This window comes from Plutella xylostella, chromosome 22 (assembly GCF_932276165.1).
Source record: "Plutella xylostella chromosome 22, ilPluXylo3.1, whole genome shotgun sequence".
Lineage (NCBI taxonomy): Eukaryota > Metazoa > Arthropoda > Insecta > Lepidoptera > Plutellidae > Plutella > Plutella xylostella.
This window is the reverse complement of record NC_064002.1, coordinates 6,981,010-6,999,604: the sequence shown is the minus strand read 5'-3', so window position 1 is coordinate 6,999,604 and position 18,595 is coordinate 6,981,010. Positions and strand designations below refer to the sequence as shown.

The window sequence follows — 18,595 nt, the reverse complement described above, 5'->3', positions numbered from 1 at the left end:
TACCATAATGCATCTATGAAATAGCTAAGTACTTACTTACTCGTACCATTTTTAAAATGAGGTAATACAGTACTTATACCTACTTATAATAATATGTTTTCCTACTTCCTTCGTCCAGTAGGGATCCTACAAAGGCCTGTTAAGTAATTTTAAGTGTGATCCTTGTAATGTTTTATTACATTACATTAAGCTCACGACTATCCACATTATGCAAACGGAGGGTAGTTTAGTTACCCGTAAAGAGCTTTGGGGTGCACAATAGGACCCTACTGGAGTGACGGATCATTTGCTCCTTATTATGTATAAGTACCTCCAGGGCTCTACATGTAGTCTAACGCTAATTTGACTGCTGGCAGATCAACACCCAAGACCCGAGTACAAATATCTGTCTTTAAAAATATCTGCCCCAGCCGGGAATCGAACCCGAGCTTAGCAGTCAGGGCCACTATAACCACTACACCTATAGTCGGCTGCCAAATCCTTTCACATTGATGACAATTGACAAACCCTGGTTTGGCTTTTGTGTTGCCACTGCCACGATTATAACAAGCAATGCGGCGGTGACAAATGGTATGGCTTTTGCCACGATACGAATAAGTAGTCACCCTGTAAGTTAACTATGATAAACATAATTTAAAAAATATATAATGATGTAGGAAGGTACCTAAGTACCAATCCTATAGACGTAACTACATGTAACAATTTATGTGCGATTCCTAGTTCAATTTGTTAGATGATCTTGTGTAGAGGCATTGCAGAAGATAAGTACGATAAAATATATCTATGATAAAGTGCAGTATGGTAATAGTATAACGTAGGTAGTGAGGCGCATGCCTTATCAATATATCATAGACTGTACACACTGTACCTACATGCAATATATTTACATCATACCTATATAATCTTACATACTTATTTAATAATTTAGCATAAGAACATAATTATGCATAGTATATTGATGAAGATTGAACCGATCCTTAGAGGAACTACCCGTAAAAATATTGAGTACGAAAACATCCTTTGTTTAAAAGAAATTGGCATACATACTAAGTATATTACATAGTACATTAACCATTAAAAAAATACTTAATTTACTAGGAAAACTACAATAAAATCACAGAGCAATGAATATGCAGTATGTTAGTAAAGTTAATCTTGTTTTTCTTTCACGATAAGTTTCGAAAATTCAGAGATTAGAACCTACAAGGAAGAAACTCCAAAAAAGACAAAACCCAGAGCAGATTGTGTAGATCTTCCGCTAAATATTCTTATTTACTAACATATAAATAAATATATTAAAAACGATATTGACGTTAAATTATATAATTATGCCATTTTTTACATATTAACATGAAATAATTAACACTGTGCTATGTAAAATTATCTAAAGGTAAGCATAAACTATTATTTACAACTACTAATAAACAGAGATTCCTACCATACCTTCCTACGATCGGAAAACTATTAATAATTTAACGGTTACGATACTTATATATTTTTTCAAAAAATATACCTCCATAACTATTGTATCTACAAGCCCTGGGAATGTATAGATACCTAACAACAAATAAGAAAAAGAACTTTCGAATCGAATATTTGATAGCTACCTTAGTTACAATATGCACAGTGTGTAAAACAATTAATTTGGATTTACGTAATTGACATGTGTGAAGTTAGTATTTGGTAACAAGAGTTACCGTCAGCAGGGAGAGGTGTGATATTTATATACTTTATACATAGGTGTGCTAATGAACTCGCAAAAAAAATATCAAAAACAAAAGTTGCTTAATATGTCGAGTTATATCACCTCCTGCCAGCATATCATTGACTAACGGAACACTCTATATATTAAATTTGATATAATAAATACAATGTTAGGTACTCAACTCAACAGTTCATTCAACCATTACCTACATGACCTTTTTATTCGTCTGAGTCAAAATCCAGTTCGATACAAAAACACTTTCGCACTAATGTCAAGTACAAAAAGACAAGAATTTAAGGAACTAGTTTACAAAACGACAATAAAAAGCCTTGATCTTACAACATGAGAATTCTATAATGCGTACACCGAGCCAGCCTCCCACTTTTGTTGGCTGTACATTTTGGACGGAAATACATATTTAAAAAAAGTTTGATTCTTAAGATTTCATATCAGAGTTTTCTCTAAATACTCCAGGAACGTATTTTTTTGTTGTATAATATTTAAATTTAATTATTTTATATATTTCGAACATAAAAATTTAATACATACTTAGTTAAGTACATGTAGATTTTAGCCCATACAAGCAAAACTATGCCTGTTGTTATACCGGTGTGAATAGTAATATATAAGTCAATGTATCTAGCTAAGAAGATGGAGGTTGCTGTTATCTACTTTCTTGTATCTGCTTCGAGTATTCTCTTTATTTTGTTGTTGTTTCTTTTTCTTCTTCTGTCTTATTATTCTGTCTCAGTGTGTCAAATAAATGTATCTTTCTTTCTTTCGATTAGTCACCTACCTATAAACTTTAATTATTTATTAGATAATTAGTTGCTAGAGACAATTAATATCGATCTGTAAGAGAAATATGCAATCATACATTATTAATTAATTAATAGCTGGTGGAAAAATCTTACCTTATATCCACACATACGCATTTGCTTGACACTTATCCTATCAGTCACATAAAGTATATATAGGATGTCCCAGGGAAGCTATGCCATCATACCTTACACACTCTGCTGCGAGATTTTCATTTTAAGAATGCATACTGCACTAAAATTATTTGACATAGTCAGTGTGGCTGACCCGGGAATCGAATTTGCTTCATGTGGCAAGGCCGTGGGACACTGTTTAAGTTGGAACACGCGATATTAGTGGCCGCTCTTAAACTGTTGGTTTAAACAATAAACATATTAAGCGGTATACCCATAGAAGTAATAAACTAATGGGTATACCACATACTGAACCACCGGCTCACTTTATATTTCCTGAAACGAAATGGCCGTCATGCAGTCCATCATGCATTAATTGTAACGAGATAGAGTCGTGATTAGGTTAAATAAATTTAATAATTGACTATTCCACAAAGATAAAACGCACTTAGTCAGCTAAATTCTACGTAAGTACGTAATTCTACGTCCAAAATTAAGTTTTTTTATTTAAGTACTTACATCCAGTCTTACAGATTGGGAATCTCATGTAAAATTAAAGACTTTTTATATACGTCATGAATTGTTAAACGATATCGGCTCTATTATGTGAGATTACGTGTCATGTAAATAGACATACCTACAGCGTATTGTTTACACTCATTAACCACTCACTAACACATGCCCGGTAAATAACGAGTATCTACATCCATAAGAGTTATTTTATGCATAAAAAATGATAATCATTTACGTCAGAAATATCTATATTTTTTATGATGTACCAGTGTGTTTTTTTTTATTTTTTATTTTCGATCTCAAATGAAAGGTTGGGTTTCCTACCACATTAGTGAGTATAATCGTTTGCAATAGAATCCAACAATCATGTAAACAAATATGGCGGGCTGACATTGACAGCGTATTGTTTATGCCCATAGTGATGTCATAGTGTTCTAATTAGATTAAATATATAAGCCATAGACTATAAAATAAAACTGATTATATATAAAAAAGTGTTTATTAAAACAAATTTAAATCTTCGTCTTCGTCATCATCACTATCAGAAGTGTCGCCGGTGACCGTAATTATAAATGGAACCACTGTGTCATCGCTTGCCGTGTCTTAAATGCCGTCGAGCTTTTTCATTTCTTCCTCTTCCTTTTTTCGTTTTGGTTAATTATATTAAGCTCTTGAAAAAAAAAATTTTTTGTATTCAAATAATATTAAATTAAAATAATTTATTAAATTAAAAATAAAAGATAACTTCAGATTACGAACAACACTAACTTTTCAATGACTTATAGAGTTCGATGAGTAAAAAACTAAGATGACAGCTTGTCAAATACTTCGAAATTTTTACGTTGCAAATGTTTTAACAAATTTAACTTATAAATACAAGTTAAACCGTGTTGAAGATAATGTGAAAACAACGGTGCGTTCGTTGAAATCAGACTATGTTCATAATTGCTCGTCAAATGTATGTGATTACGGAGTAATCGTGACAATTTGGTTTGTTTACATGGTTGTTGGATTCTATTGCAAACGACTATAGACGTTTTATGAAAGCATCTGTATGTCTAGTACTGCAGCAGCAGTTTGACAGTCAAAAACTCTAGCGGAAACTATCATTCCACTTTTGACGGATAATGTATGCAGAACAAAAACCATAACTTTTTTCTTTTTCGTTAGAGACTATAGAGGTTCTGAAGTGGCAATAGAATATCATGCGCCCAAGAACTAGTGACTTTGGGCTGAGGGGCTGAGGACCGAGTGTTGTAGTGGTCTTTGGGAGAGGTCTATGAGTACACGATGCGGTCGATGATGAAGACGAGGAATGCAAGAGGGAAGTAAGCGGCATTCCTCAATGTGTCTCAACTAAAATGAGTAGGTCTACTTTGAGCGTGCTTTACAGCTCAAGTACCTATATCAAAGCATCAGGGAAGGGTTCATTCCGAGGTACTGAAGTGTAATAAACTCTACTGCTCGTTCGTTCGTTTTCCGTCAGTATAGAGTAACCCTCCTGCGATCCATTGACGATCGTGTCAAATGATCTCAGTATCAGGTGTAAGGCCAAGGAAAATTGACCCAGTTGACTGTGATGTTGAGCGTTCTTAGGTCACTACAAATATAACTACCTATTCTATTCTCTGTGGGGTGTAAGTACCTGCACCTGGCTCTCTCGGGTGGACCCTTTGTGCATATCCCCAAGGTCTAAACTGCCTTCCTAAGTTTGGACCATTTCCCACCACGCTGGTCCACTGCGGGTTGGTGGGTTCACATATCTAGATGTGCTAGATCTAGATATGCAGGTTTCCTCACGATGTTTTCCTTCACCGTAAAAGCGATGGTATACATTGTACTTAAGTTAAAAGAACTCATTGGTACATGTCAGCGCAGGGATTCGAACCCGCATCTCTTGCTTGAGAAGCGGGCGCTTACCCGACTGAGCTACCACCGCTCTCTACATATATCACATAGGTTTTTAGAAGTTTTATTACCTATAAGAAATAATTCAATCAATAAAAATGTGGCCACAGAGAAAATGTTGTAGGTTCATGGCTGACCTAACCTAATAATATAGACCTTGTAATTGATTTCAATGTGAAACAATGAGAGCTATTCTTTTATGAGATGATTCTAGTAACTAACTACTACTTACCTTCCAACCTAGATTACATTTTTTCTTTAAAAACTGTTTTATCATGTCAGTACTTACCCACCTACCGCCTTTTAAATATAAATACATAAGTCAGTAATTTACTTTTTACGTATAAATAAATAGTTTCGTTTTTATCATTTGTTTCTGGATGTTGTATTTATAAGTATCTATCTATCTATTATTGTAAGTAAAGGATATTACAGTTTATGATTGTAAAAAGGCCCCATAATATAGTCTTTATAAGGAGAGACATCACACGGCAAAAATAATCTCGCCAAATCTTAGATTAGCAAATAATTCTGGCATTACGCATTTTTATAGATTTTTATATTTGCTAAGTACCTACCTATATTTGAACAAGAATTATGTGGATTTAACATCACGGATGTTAATAACATAATTAATACCTACCTAGTGCTTACGAATATTTTATTCTACGCGTGTTTTAAAATTTGTGATCGACGGAATTGGTAGTTTCGTTTATGTTAAACTTACCTATACATTTTGTTGTACGTCCTCTGATAATTCTTTTTTTTGATAATTCAATGTTTTGTTTATGTATAAATAAAGTAAGTTTTTTTTTAGATAGATAGGTAGGTACTCATTAGTTTTTTTATGTCTGAGCGAGAGTCGAACCGGAGCTTTGGAAGTGGGTTCACTATCACCAGAGCTACGGTGTCATCGCATAAACAAACAAACTGCCGGAAGTTCACTGCGTTTTGAAAATAATGCCATGTAAGGAAATTAATATTCAATAATTTAAATACAAAAGAACAATTATGCGAAATGCCTTTTATGTAATCGTGATCCAAATTTCGATTACGATTTGGAAAATGGAATCCACGGAACTACCTACCTAATACACAAGTTTGTACGAGTACTAATGATTAAAAGAAATACTCAATTTTCGATAGCATTTTAAAAATATAAATAGGTACCATTAACAGTTAAAAAAACTTTTAAAATTGAAAAAAATATAGCATTTTTTGTTATTACCAGCAGTTATCCATGTTGCTGATGAGCTAAACCTTGGAAACTAGTTACTTCAGAGAGATCAACATACTGTTAAATATCAATCTTAAACTTGTTTTAGCTCTAGTTAGCCCTCTGAAGGTTTTTGTCTTTGTTTCAGTTTTATTTTAAAGTAAGAGGCAGATAAGTTTTTTTTGTGTTTTGGCAGTTAACTTGGTAACAGACCTTTATAATCGAAAAAACAAGATCTGATATACCCCGGAACAATAACGAGCATTTTGTAAACTTTAATACCGAGTTATTAGTATACCTACTCAACGGGTTCCCCTCATCTCGCCTAATCTTTATTGCCCTAAACTCTTTTGGCATAACTCGTAAGGTCTAAACTTTTTTGGTAGAATCATCACTACGCCAAGACTTATGTGGCATAAGACTCGTTTCGTCTAAAACTCTTTCGGCACATACTTGAAACACCTAAGTCTCGTTTGCTCAAATTGTTCGTATTGTTATAATCTTGTTTCTCCTTATATTATCTTAATAAATACTATATTAAGTAGTTATAAATGTACAAATTGTGGTATTTTTCTCCAACATCTCGAAAATCACGATATTGAATTATCAAAATATCGAAAGTGAATATCCATTATAATTATTACAAACGCCATTAAACCCCCTGGGATCGAAACCTAAAGATAGGTGCGACGACGAGCAAAGCGAGGAGGAGCGTGTTAGGTGCACATGTTCGTCAAAAGCAAAGCGGAGCGTTTTCCATATAGCGACTACAATACAAGACACCAGTTTGCGCTATGTAGGGAGACGCTCCATCAAAGTTAAAGCCAAACGAGTATTATTATTTATATTATACCTATGCCTTAGCATTATTAGGCTATTCAAGATTTTTTTTTTTTTTTTTTTTAAGAAATTGTTATCACTCCACAGACTTTATGTCCGTGCCTTTTGAAGAGTGGTAATTTTTATGAGATAGTTTTTAATTCTTTTATCTACTTTCTACTCGGTAAGGAAGTTTCATTTATATATAGGTATATATATTCTATCTTTTATATATATATTGTTCTTTTTTTTTTTTCTTTTTCTTTTTTCCCTTTTTTTTCCACTGCTGGGGGAAAATCCACATGGACACCTGGGAAGAGGACCCAGGTAGTGTCGGGCGTTAACCGACTAAAAACCCCCAGCCGTGTATCCTCTATTCAAGATTTGGCCATACCATTATTAGGCTAAACAAGATTATGCGAAATAACTTTTTACTAAAAGAGATTTATGCCATACGATTTTCGACGAAACGAGACTTTGACCAAACGTTACTATGCAATATGAGATTAGACAAATAAATCTTAGACCAAAAAAGGTAGAACCCATCCGACAGGTATATATGTCGCAGGCAATTTGTAAGATCTCGCCGTTTACATACGGCGTCGTCAGTTTACAAACGCTCGCTGTTTTGTAATTTGCCGAAGGCATATTGATAACTCGTTCAATCGTTCTGATTTCGATGTTTATTGAAGTTTTTGGGTGACCATGATAAAACACAATTTTAACTTTGAACAAATGGAAAAATCTGACTTTATTTCAGGATTTCAAGTAAGACTTTTTACTTTTGTTTTCTAAAGTAGGTATCTAAGTAGGTACTACATAAGTTTAAATATTTAATAAAAATATACATTTTAATTTTAATAAAAACGTTGTCATTTACACAGAACAATAAAACTAGGCATTTCCAGATAAAAACAAACACTGGTGCTCGAATGCATTAAACTTAGGAAAACGCTAAACGCTTTACTAAACAATTTATAGATAGAGTTATTGAAACTGGCAGTACCTAAATAGCAACTGATTTACTTATTTCAATCCACAGTCAATCCTACACTACAGAATATGATAGTGTCTGATATGAATGAACACAGACAGTATAATATAAGTATACATTTTATAGAAGCTACTCAGTAAATATCTTCAGATCGTCATAGAACGGAAAATATTGTCATAAAATATACGTTATAATTATAATGGAAACAAACCCTAAAGGAAAGTTTCAGGTAAGTGATGAGTAAACGTAATGTAAACGGTGGGAAAATACGGAAAAATATAAGATTCTGCAGAAGTTTTATTTTCTACTTTTAATAAATTTAATTGTTCTGGAAAATCGGTAAAGAAAAATTTATTATTTATAATGAGGTAAGTGCTCTTTTGTTTGTAAACAAGTGTTAGTCATGTAATATCGGATATTGTAGCCTGTTCGTATTTTTTTTCGGATTTGGAATGCCTGGGGTTATGCAGTTCAATGACTTTAGGAGCTGACCAAACCACTTTAGGATCCAGAACCTTGTCACTTGATCAGGCAGTAGGATCACGGTTTAGTCTTGGTAATGTTAAGGTGTGTAGTTATGTACACACCTATACTTACTCAGAGCTAAGATGATTGCTATGTCGTTTTGCGATTTTATAGACATCTCATACCAAAATGTCTGTCAATTTATTGTTTGAGTCATATTGATATATAATTAATTGACACGGATTTTGCACAACTAATCCAATCCGGCAAAACAGCCTTATTTTTCTGCTCAAATGATAAAACTATTGTAAGTAATAGATGGAATTCATGAATTAATATTAATATTAAAATATTACGATTTGGGATGCGCCTATAATGTCCAGCAGTGGGCTATTGGATACAAGCTGACGATGATAATATTATGTAGGTAAGTACTACCTACTTGTAAAATTAATTAACAGCAAAATGTAGGTATAAACATTTAAAAAAACTTATCAATATACCTAACCTATGTAATCGTCGTATTACATTAGAGTTAGAGTGACAAAAAATAAGTAGGTAGGTAAAGGTAGGCACCTATAATATGTATCTATCTAACCATGGGAATGCCTAATTCATCATTTGCGTCTAACTAGGCATTAAGGCATTCTTAGGAGACTCCTCTATACTTAGATCACATCTGTTCAACAATGGAGACAAACACGAGGCGATGTAGTTACTGCAATTAAAGTACTTAAACACTACAAATTGCCTGCACTTTGCTATGATTCAGCCCTTTATTAGGGAATATCTAACTACATTATTCCAAAGACCTTTTAAGCAATTTTCTTGGTATGTCAAGACGTATTTTTACGACTACACTTGTAATTATAAATTAGAAACATACTAAAAATATATTGTTGTCACTTCACGGGACGGTACATACTCTCATGTTGCTATAAATAACTTAACAATCGGTAAATTTTATAACAAGCCGTAACATCACACTTCAATGCTGTAATAGGTTTCTCACACGTCACTTGGTATCGAGCAAAATTTTCAAGAGCAAATCCAGTCATGTAACTGTTTAATCGAGGCTGCATAGGGCGAATTAGGAAAACAGTCCATAGCTTGTACACTAAGGCATGTGTTAATGAGTGGGCCCAATGGCAGAGACATTGATCCAAGGGCTATATAAAGGAGAGATTAAACACCTCAGTACACACGTACGCGCAGTTATAACATTATGAAGGCGCATAGTATCTGTTATGTAAGTGCTACTAAATTTACTGTACACGAGGACTATCGACAGCTCGAAGTATTGAGTATCAAAGTCACTCAAAATTCAAAAGTTTCATTCTTTAATTATTCAGATCCGGTTTAGTGGTCAAAATGAGTTCACCATCAGTCTTATCTCTTGCTCTTAGGCTGCATCTCCCTTACAGCCAGGCAGCTAACTGAATTAGCGCTTATATTTTTATAAAATTTCTATGTAAGTGACGGTCAAATATGCTATTGAACCAACGAAATGTGCTACATATGTTATAAGTTACAATTTGATGATAGATTCTTGGCTCTACCATAGACTTGGTATTATTAGTCTGTAGCTCTACTTATCTCGATTATTTGATTCAAAGATCTTTAAGACAAATATACGGAACTAGGAACAATACAAATAGTATAACAAATCGTACACACATTTCGTATTCACATGACAAATTGCCATTTCACAATGAATTTTATAATGGTGAACATGTACTTGTTAGTATACAAATGATATAGATTTCGTATTTCAGTTCCCATTGCGTTTTTGTGAAAGAATTTAATTACCTCTGCTGCAATATAAAATATGGGATATGGGTGACATTGAACCAAGGAAAGTTTAGCGAGTCTATGTTTAGTAACTACACATTTGTAAATGAGTCTAAGTTGGTGAAAACGGGAACAAATTGAATTCATTACATTAATTAGGTAAAATAGATTTGTAAATTGGTAAATTGTGAATGACTGGACAGCAGGGGTAATATTCCAACCCATACAAAGTATAAATATGATTTTTGTTAACTTTACTGCATATGGCAGCCATGTTTAAAATATAGGTTAGGCCAACCTTAAATAAAGAGCTTAATATTTCATTCAGCTTACCTACCGGTATGGTTTTGCGTCACGATAACAGTTACACTATTTATTAACCTGTGCAATTATTATCTTATTATGAGCGTAAAGTGCATGATGAATATGATGATACATAAATTCTCCATTTATGAATCATGGTATAGAATAAACATAATTTTTGTGATGCAGTTTTGCATCTCGGTCTTATTTGTACCCTTGTTGGTACCAACTACACATCGTGTAAACCAAGTGCTAATGTTCTAATTTATTAGTAAGTATTCTATATTTTCACGCCATTGGCTCAATACTAAAAACGAATAGAGTTTTAACAGTTTTAATTATAAAGTCATATAATTTTCATTAACTTTGGTATTTCCTGAACGGGGCGGTGACCTGTGTGTTTCCCATATATGTATGTAAACTTAAAATACCAAAACTGTGATTAAATGAGAGTATTTCCGCAATATACCTGATGTTGTTATCCTTATTTATTTTAGTCTCAATTATGTAGGTCTGTGTATATAAAAAATAATCTAAATAGTGAATTTTGATAATTTCGGAATCGTTTAAAAGGAGACTTAGTAACTAGAAGAAGCGTATAATATATTCACTAATACCTACAGGTTCCTAAATATCGTTATCTCTACATTTTATTAAACTATAGTATCTCAGTCATATTATATTATATTTCGACCAGGTAGAAGTTTCCTTTAAATACACTAGAATTAAGATTAAAAACATACTCGTACTACTTCAGAATGTACATACACTTCAACTTATTCGGGTGGCCGTATTTTAACAATTTATGGGTGATATTTTATAAAATACTAGCTGTTCCCGCGCGCTTCGCTTCGCCTTAAAAAGTTTTCCCGTGGGAATTCCGGGATTAAAAGTAGCCTATGTTCTTTCTCAGGGTCTAGACCATATGTATACCAAATTTCATTCAAATCCGTTCAGTAGTTTTGGCGTGAAAGAGTAACAGACATACAGACAGACAGACACAGTTACTTTCGCATTTATAATATTAGTTAGGATTAGGATTAGTTAGGACTAGCTGTTCCCGCGCGCTTCGCTTCGCCTTAAAAAGTTTTCCCGTGGGAATTCCGGGATTAAAAGTAGCCTATGTTCTTTCTCAGGGTCTAGACCATATGTATACCAAATTTCATTCAAATCCGTTCAGTAGTTTTGGCGTGAAAGAGTAACAGACAGACAGACACAGTTACTTTCGCATTTATAATATTAGTTAGGATTAGGATTAGGATTTTATAATGTTAATGTGCTTAATTCTATCAGTAACACCCTGCTAACAAGTCTTCAAACTAGATGAAATGCCTGATTTTGGACTAAGTAATCTCTTTAATTCGGTTAATTTACCTGCCATGTTTTTTTCTGGCTTTATACCTAGGTACATAATAACGAAGGAATCATTCAATCCCGTTACTTGAGTAATAAGTATATTTAATTTAATCTTCAACAAAGTTTTCGTTCACCTATCAGATACCACAGAGTACAGAGGTACCGCTCAACTACCACCATTATCTTTTTAATTGTGTCTGTGCAATGTGTCCATTCATTGGCAGCCTGTGCGAAAAGAATGTCACGACTAATGAGGTTGAATAATTAACTATGTGACCTGTTTAGAAATCGATCTCGTTCGTAAATATTGCATTTTTGTGTAATCAATTCATCGTGGTCCCAAGTTAGTATCGCAAAGTCGTTGTGATAAGTACAACAGTTTCTGTGACAGATCGGTGAAACCAGCCAGAAGTGTTTAGGTTAATATAAGTATAAGGCAAGGTAGGTACTTACCTATGTACGCAGCAGATGTTACATAGGTACATAAGTATATGATTAATGTAAAAATTGCAATAACTGGCTCTATATTTCCATTATTTCAGATTATTTATATAGAAAAGAAAATGAAAACTTCTTTTTTGAAGTCTTAAGTGTACTACTCCCACTGCTGGGCAAGGAAGGAAAATAGGAAAAATATTATTAGTGTTTAAAAAAATCTTGTTTATTATGGCTGTATTTTGTTTTGTTCCAGGGGGTCCGACCGGTATCAACATGTCTATTGTGGACTCGTATAAAAGTTTCATGGACCGAAACAGCGGTAAGTTATAATTTTATTATATTTTTTTTATAAATATTTATTTATCTAGGTACATAAAAAAATATATCTAAAAATGGTTAGGTAGTTAGATATATATTAAAAAGTCAACCTGAATTCGGACTTTACATTGTAAGAAGATATTAGTTAGACTAACAGAACAATCGGTTTTTAAAGGCTTTTAATAATAATATGATGAATTTGATGACATCCAAATTTTTCATAAGATCCTTTTCATGAGGGAAAACCACATCTTCACTTTGTAGATTATGTACCTTCCTCACACTTTGTTGTACTTACATACAACAAGTCAACAAACACATGACCAACTTCAAGTGAGTAAACTCCGCGTCTAACAAACGTCACCCTAAGGCTTAGTTCACATTCATACCAAGTTTTTAGGAACCACAGCGGTATAATCCTGCCACACTAATTTTGGTGAAAGTAAAATAAGATGAAGTCACCAATGAAAACCCTATTATGCGAATTTGCCCAATCGTTTCGGAACTAAGTATTGAGGCATAGAAATATACTTACATTAGATCACCCTGGCTAGTCCTTTGAACACGGTGACAAACCCTAGACCAGTTTAATGTTGATCACCGACACGCTTAAAATAAGGACAATTATAATGTTACTTTCAGTTGAGCTTTGTAACTTCTGTAATGTCACTGTGAAACTTAGATACAAGTAGGAAATTAGAACAAAATTACTTAACTGAACTGAATCGCTGCCAAGCTATATCCTTGTATATGAATCCTTACTTACTCATAGTCTAAAAATCAAAAAGATTCAATATTGGTAGAGAAGTTTAAATAATCCTTCAGTCAACAACATTATTGGATGTGCTAACAATGATTGACGCCTTTTACGTGGTTAACTAGAGTCATCATGATCTTTGGATCTGCAAATATTTTATACGAACAAGAATTAAGTACGTGTTAAGCGAGAGTTTTTCATGTTTAACAAATACATACACGGTAAAAAGTAATACTAAGTAAGCTGGTTTTAGCTCGTCATTCTGAACAACTTTTTGTTCTGTAACTTTTGTAAAATTATGATTAGGTAAATTTTCTTCCACAGCATAAATTCTCTCTGCCATGCCTTCAGGATTTAATTAAATTAATAGAACAGGAAATATCATTTAAGTCATCGTTATAATCAAATATCTTGTTGGTAATTATAACAACTTAATTAGACATTTGTTGGTTTAACCAAAGTAGGGTCCAGTCCAGGCGATTATGAATTATTAGGTATCATTTACAAGTGGAATTTGTCCAAATTAAAATCCAATTGAGTAAAGTTGTGGAGATCTAAATACTAGTATCATTAAATTAAAATAATTTCCACGCTTTAAAAATCATTTTACCATTTATTAATAGACACCATACAAAAATTAGGTCGTACTACATCCTGCTATTTAAGTTTAGAACAATCAAGAACAGTAAAAATATTTGTGACAAACATATTTTTATTCATACTTGTTATTGTTTATTGGTATATAAATATTCTAAAAATATGAGACCATTTTGGAAAAATACATCACGCTTTGAATATTATTAACGCATTCATATGGTTCTGACGCAATGAGAGTGTGGTGGAACTGGTTTTGCTCATTATATAGAGTGTACCCTGTACATTTTACACTACTGCCTTACATGTTTATGTAGGTAAACACACCACAGTATGGTAAACATGGTATGTTTTAATTATTCATCCAAGTATCTATATTTTATAAGTTATATCTGACGGGCCGATACCCGTTGGCGTGGTAAAGAAGTCAAATGTGTGGGACGTCCTCTGGTCCATTCGAAGTAATTAGACAGATGGTGGTTAAATGAGGAAGGTTTATCTGCCTGGTCATCGTACGTATCGGACTTCATCGCTATGTTTCCCTGTACCTGATGATGATGATTAACAATCGCCCATTGCAATCTGACATAAATTGCATAGATCTGTGCCCGAATTCTGCTAAATTGTATACATGTAAACACCAGAAAATTTCATTTGGTTGAAAATAATTGTTAAATATGATTATTTGATCATGTTTAAATCACCATGCTATTGACATAGATCTATGACTACTACTAATTTATCAGACCTCGGGCCCTGAATATATGATCAGTAGCTGTATTGTTCATTTGTTAGTCGTATACCTCGAAATCAAAAAATCCTTGTAGCTTTTCACCTATTCGCATTTCGCCGCGATATCAAAATTTCTGAATAGATTTTTATTCTTGTAGTATAATTTTTGATCGCTACTTACTCTGATACGTCTGAAAAATTCATAGTAGATTTACTTTCCTGCCTATCTTCACTGTAGTCGCTTTTCACCTTGATAGATATGATATTTGTTTGTAATGCGTTATTACATATCGCGATATTTCTTTTAAGCACTACTATACCTCTATAGTTTTGTTTTGTAAATGCATTTCGCACTTTTAGCTTATCTCCTGCTTATAAATTTTTCAAAACTAGTTAGTGTATGGCTGTAACAACGAGGTCACAGGGCGAACGTTATTTTTGTTACCTGGGCAGTTCTTCTTTTTAACCTACATAATGAGTAAAAAATTATCCCAAATTCGAAAAAAAAAACTATAGCTTTTTGGTGAACTCTTATCATTTTTATGATAGCTTCATGTCTATTCTATCGAAAAAGGTGGTTGGCCGCGTAGTTTACCAATTTTTTCAATATTTTAAGGACATAATACGTGGATAAGGCACAAAAAATTACACCTTCGTCACATAATCTTTTTTTTTTTTTAACGAGATAGTCTTCGTCGTTTGAAATGAAACTTTTTTGATACGCTAATAAACAAAATACCATTTTAGAAAACATATGAAGGAATGGATTTTTAGTAATAACAAAATATTTATTAAGTAGTTATTACCACTCTGTCACAATTTCAGCTAAAATGAAGCTTGTTTTTGTTATAAATATTTTTTCGCTGCTAACTACAGTAAAAAATTAACAGCATAGACGTTAACATCAATGACTAAATTTAATATGATTTTTCCAAAGTTGTACTATTTATAACATAACATATAAACGACCAAAAATAAGTTGACTACCAGGAGACACCAATCGTTACAAAGTGGTAAACGATGTGACAGAGTTGTTATTCTATTAAATATTAGGCAGGGTTTTGGAATAAAACAGGTTTATTTAATAAGAATAATTTAGTAACTTACATATAAATCATTATGGTTTCAATTTAGTCAAAGAATTAACTGGAGATATCTTTATAATTAGTATAACTAATTAAAATCACACTTGAGAACCTCTGGAGACTGAAATATCCGTATTTCAGGAACTTAAAGGAGAAATTTGTTCCAACTACATACATTTATGTTTATCTGCACAAATAATATTTTCGACAAACTAAAATTTAAGTAATATAACGAAAAATTACGTAATTTCTTAAAGTTTTAATCAGCCATATTTCGAAAGTACAGAAGTGGCTCTTAGAACTTGAAAAACCATTTTTTTTCCTTTTTTAATTACCTTAGAAGCTGGAAGGACTTTAATGTAATCATCAAACATCCGATAAATCAATCTCCACCATATTAAACAGTCTACCACATTCATCGTCTGTTCTTGAGAACAATAGCACGAAATCACCTTTTTCACTAACGAAACTTTTTATTACTGCAGCGCAAGTGTATTGGACGTTCCTTTCGCTTCGTACTTTAACCAAAACGTGTAGTTTCTCTTCAATTTTTCGTTGATGAATATCCTCAGGTTGGAGTGTTTGGTAAGAATGTGACAGATTTGTCGTGTGACAGAGGGGTAAAGTGTATTGCAAAGTCGAATAGTATTTAAACAGTAACATAAAATGTATTATTCACATGTTGATTGCAAAGTAATCGTTATTACCAATGAGTAAATAACAAAATAATAATTTAAATATATTTTATTTTAACAATTACCTACGTGACGAAGCTGTCGCCGAATAAACACACGCACCTCCTGTCACACTTTGCGGGTGGCCGATACGCGGTGTCTGGATCTCTAAGGGGAAATCTTACCAAGGGGGAAAAGGAGATCTTAAACTCTGATCGATGACAATAAGGACGAGTGGCTCAAACAAATATTTTAAATGGCAACCTACGTGACAGAGTGTAACTGGGCAGTTCTTCTTTTTAAGCTACATAATGGATAAAAAATTATCCCGATTTTGAAAAAAATAACTTTAGCTTTTTAGTGAACTCTTATAATTTTTATGATAGCTACATTTCTATTCTATCGAAAAAAGTGGTTGGCCGCGAAGTTTAAGTATTTTTTCAAGATTTTCAGAACATGATACGTGAATAAGGCAAAGAAAATTACACCTTCGTCACAGAATCTTTTATTTTATTTTAACGAAATAGTCTTCGTCGATTAAAATGAAACTTTTTTGATACGTTAATAAACAAAATACCATTTTAGAAAACATATGAAGGAATGGATTTTTAGTAATAACAAAATATTTATTAAGTAGTTATTACCACTCTGTCACAATTTCAGCTAAAATGAAGCTTGTTTTTGCTATAAATATTTTTTCGCTACTAATTACAGTCAAAAATTAACAGCATAGACGTTAACATCAATGACTAAATTTAATATGATTTTTCCAAAGTTGCACTATTTATAACATAACATATAAACGACCAAAAATAAGTTGACTACCAGGAGACACCAATCGTTACAGAGTGGTAAACGATGTGACATAGTTGTTATTCTATTAAATATGCGGCAGCGTTGTGGAATAAAACAGTTTTATTTAAAAATAATAATTTAGTAACTTACATATAAATCATTATGGTTTCAAGTTAGTCAAAAAATTTACTGGAGATATCTTTATTATTAGTATAACTAATGAAATCACACTTGAGAACCTCTGGAGAGTGAAATATCCGTATTTCAGGAACTTAAAGGACAAATTTGTTCCAACTTCATAAAATAATGTTTATTTGCACAAATAATATTTTCGGCAACCTAAAATTTAAGTAACATAATGAAAAATTACGTAATTTGTTAAAGTTTTAATCAGCCATATTTCGAAAATATTGCAGTGACTCTAACAACTTGAAAAAAATACTCTTTCCTTTTTTAATTACCTTAGAAGCTGGAAGGACTTTAATGTTATCATCAAACATCCCATAAATCATTCTCCACCATATTAAACAGTCTACCACATTCATCGTCTGTTCTTGAGAACAATAGCACGAAATTACCTTTTTCACCAACGAAACTTTTTATTAATGCAGCGCAAGTGTATTGGACGTTCCTTTCGCTTCTTACTTTAACCAAAACGTGTAGTTTCTCTTCAATTTTTCTTTTAAGAATTTCCTCAGGTTGGAGTGTTTCGTAAGAATGTGACAGATTTGTCGTGTGACAGAGGGGTAAAATGTGTTGCAAAGTCGATTAGCATTTAAACAGTAACATAAAGTGTAATATTCACATGTTGATTGCAAAGTATTTGTTATTACCAATGAGTAAATAACAAAATAATAATTTAATTGTATTTTATTTTAACAATTACCTACGTGACGAAGCTGTCGCCGAATAAACACACGCACCTCCTGTCACACTTTGCGGGTGGCCGATACGCGGTGTCTGGATCTCAAAGGGGAAATCTTACCAAGGGGAAAAGGAGACCTTAAACTCTGATCGATGGCAATAAGGAGGAGTGGCTCAAACTAATATTTTAAATGGCAACCTACGTGACAGAATGTAACTACTAAAATATTAGGTAGTAAGAGACAAATTTTCAACATTTTTTTTAAATATTTCAGAAATCATTTAAAAATATATATTTTGTTTTACTAAATAGGTAATATCTTCTGGAGTTTAAAT

The 18,595-nt window shown here is 32.8% G+C and overlaps 1 protein-coding gene across 1 annotated transcript in view; it reads left to right on the top strand.

Moving 5' to 3' along the window:
- LOC105382815 (elongation of very long chain fatty acids protein AAEL008004) overlaps positions 1-18,595 on the top strand; it is a 30,137-nt gene that overhangs the window by 410 nt on the left and 11,132 nt on the right. The window contains exon 2 of the mRNA XM_011552768.3: positions 12,694-12,759. Coding sequence (XP_011551070.3) covers positions 12,694-12,759 — 66 coding nt within the window. The remainder of the gene's footprint in view (positions 1-12,693; positions 12,760-18,595) is intronic.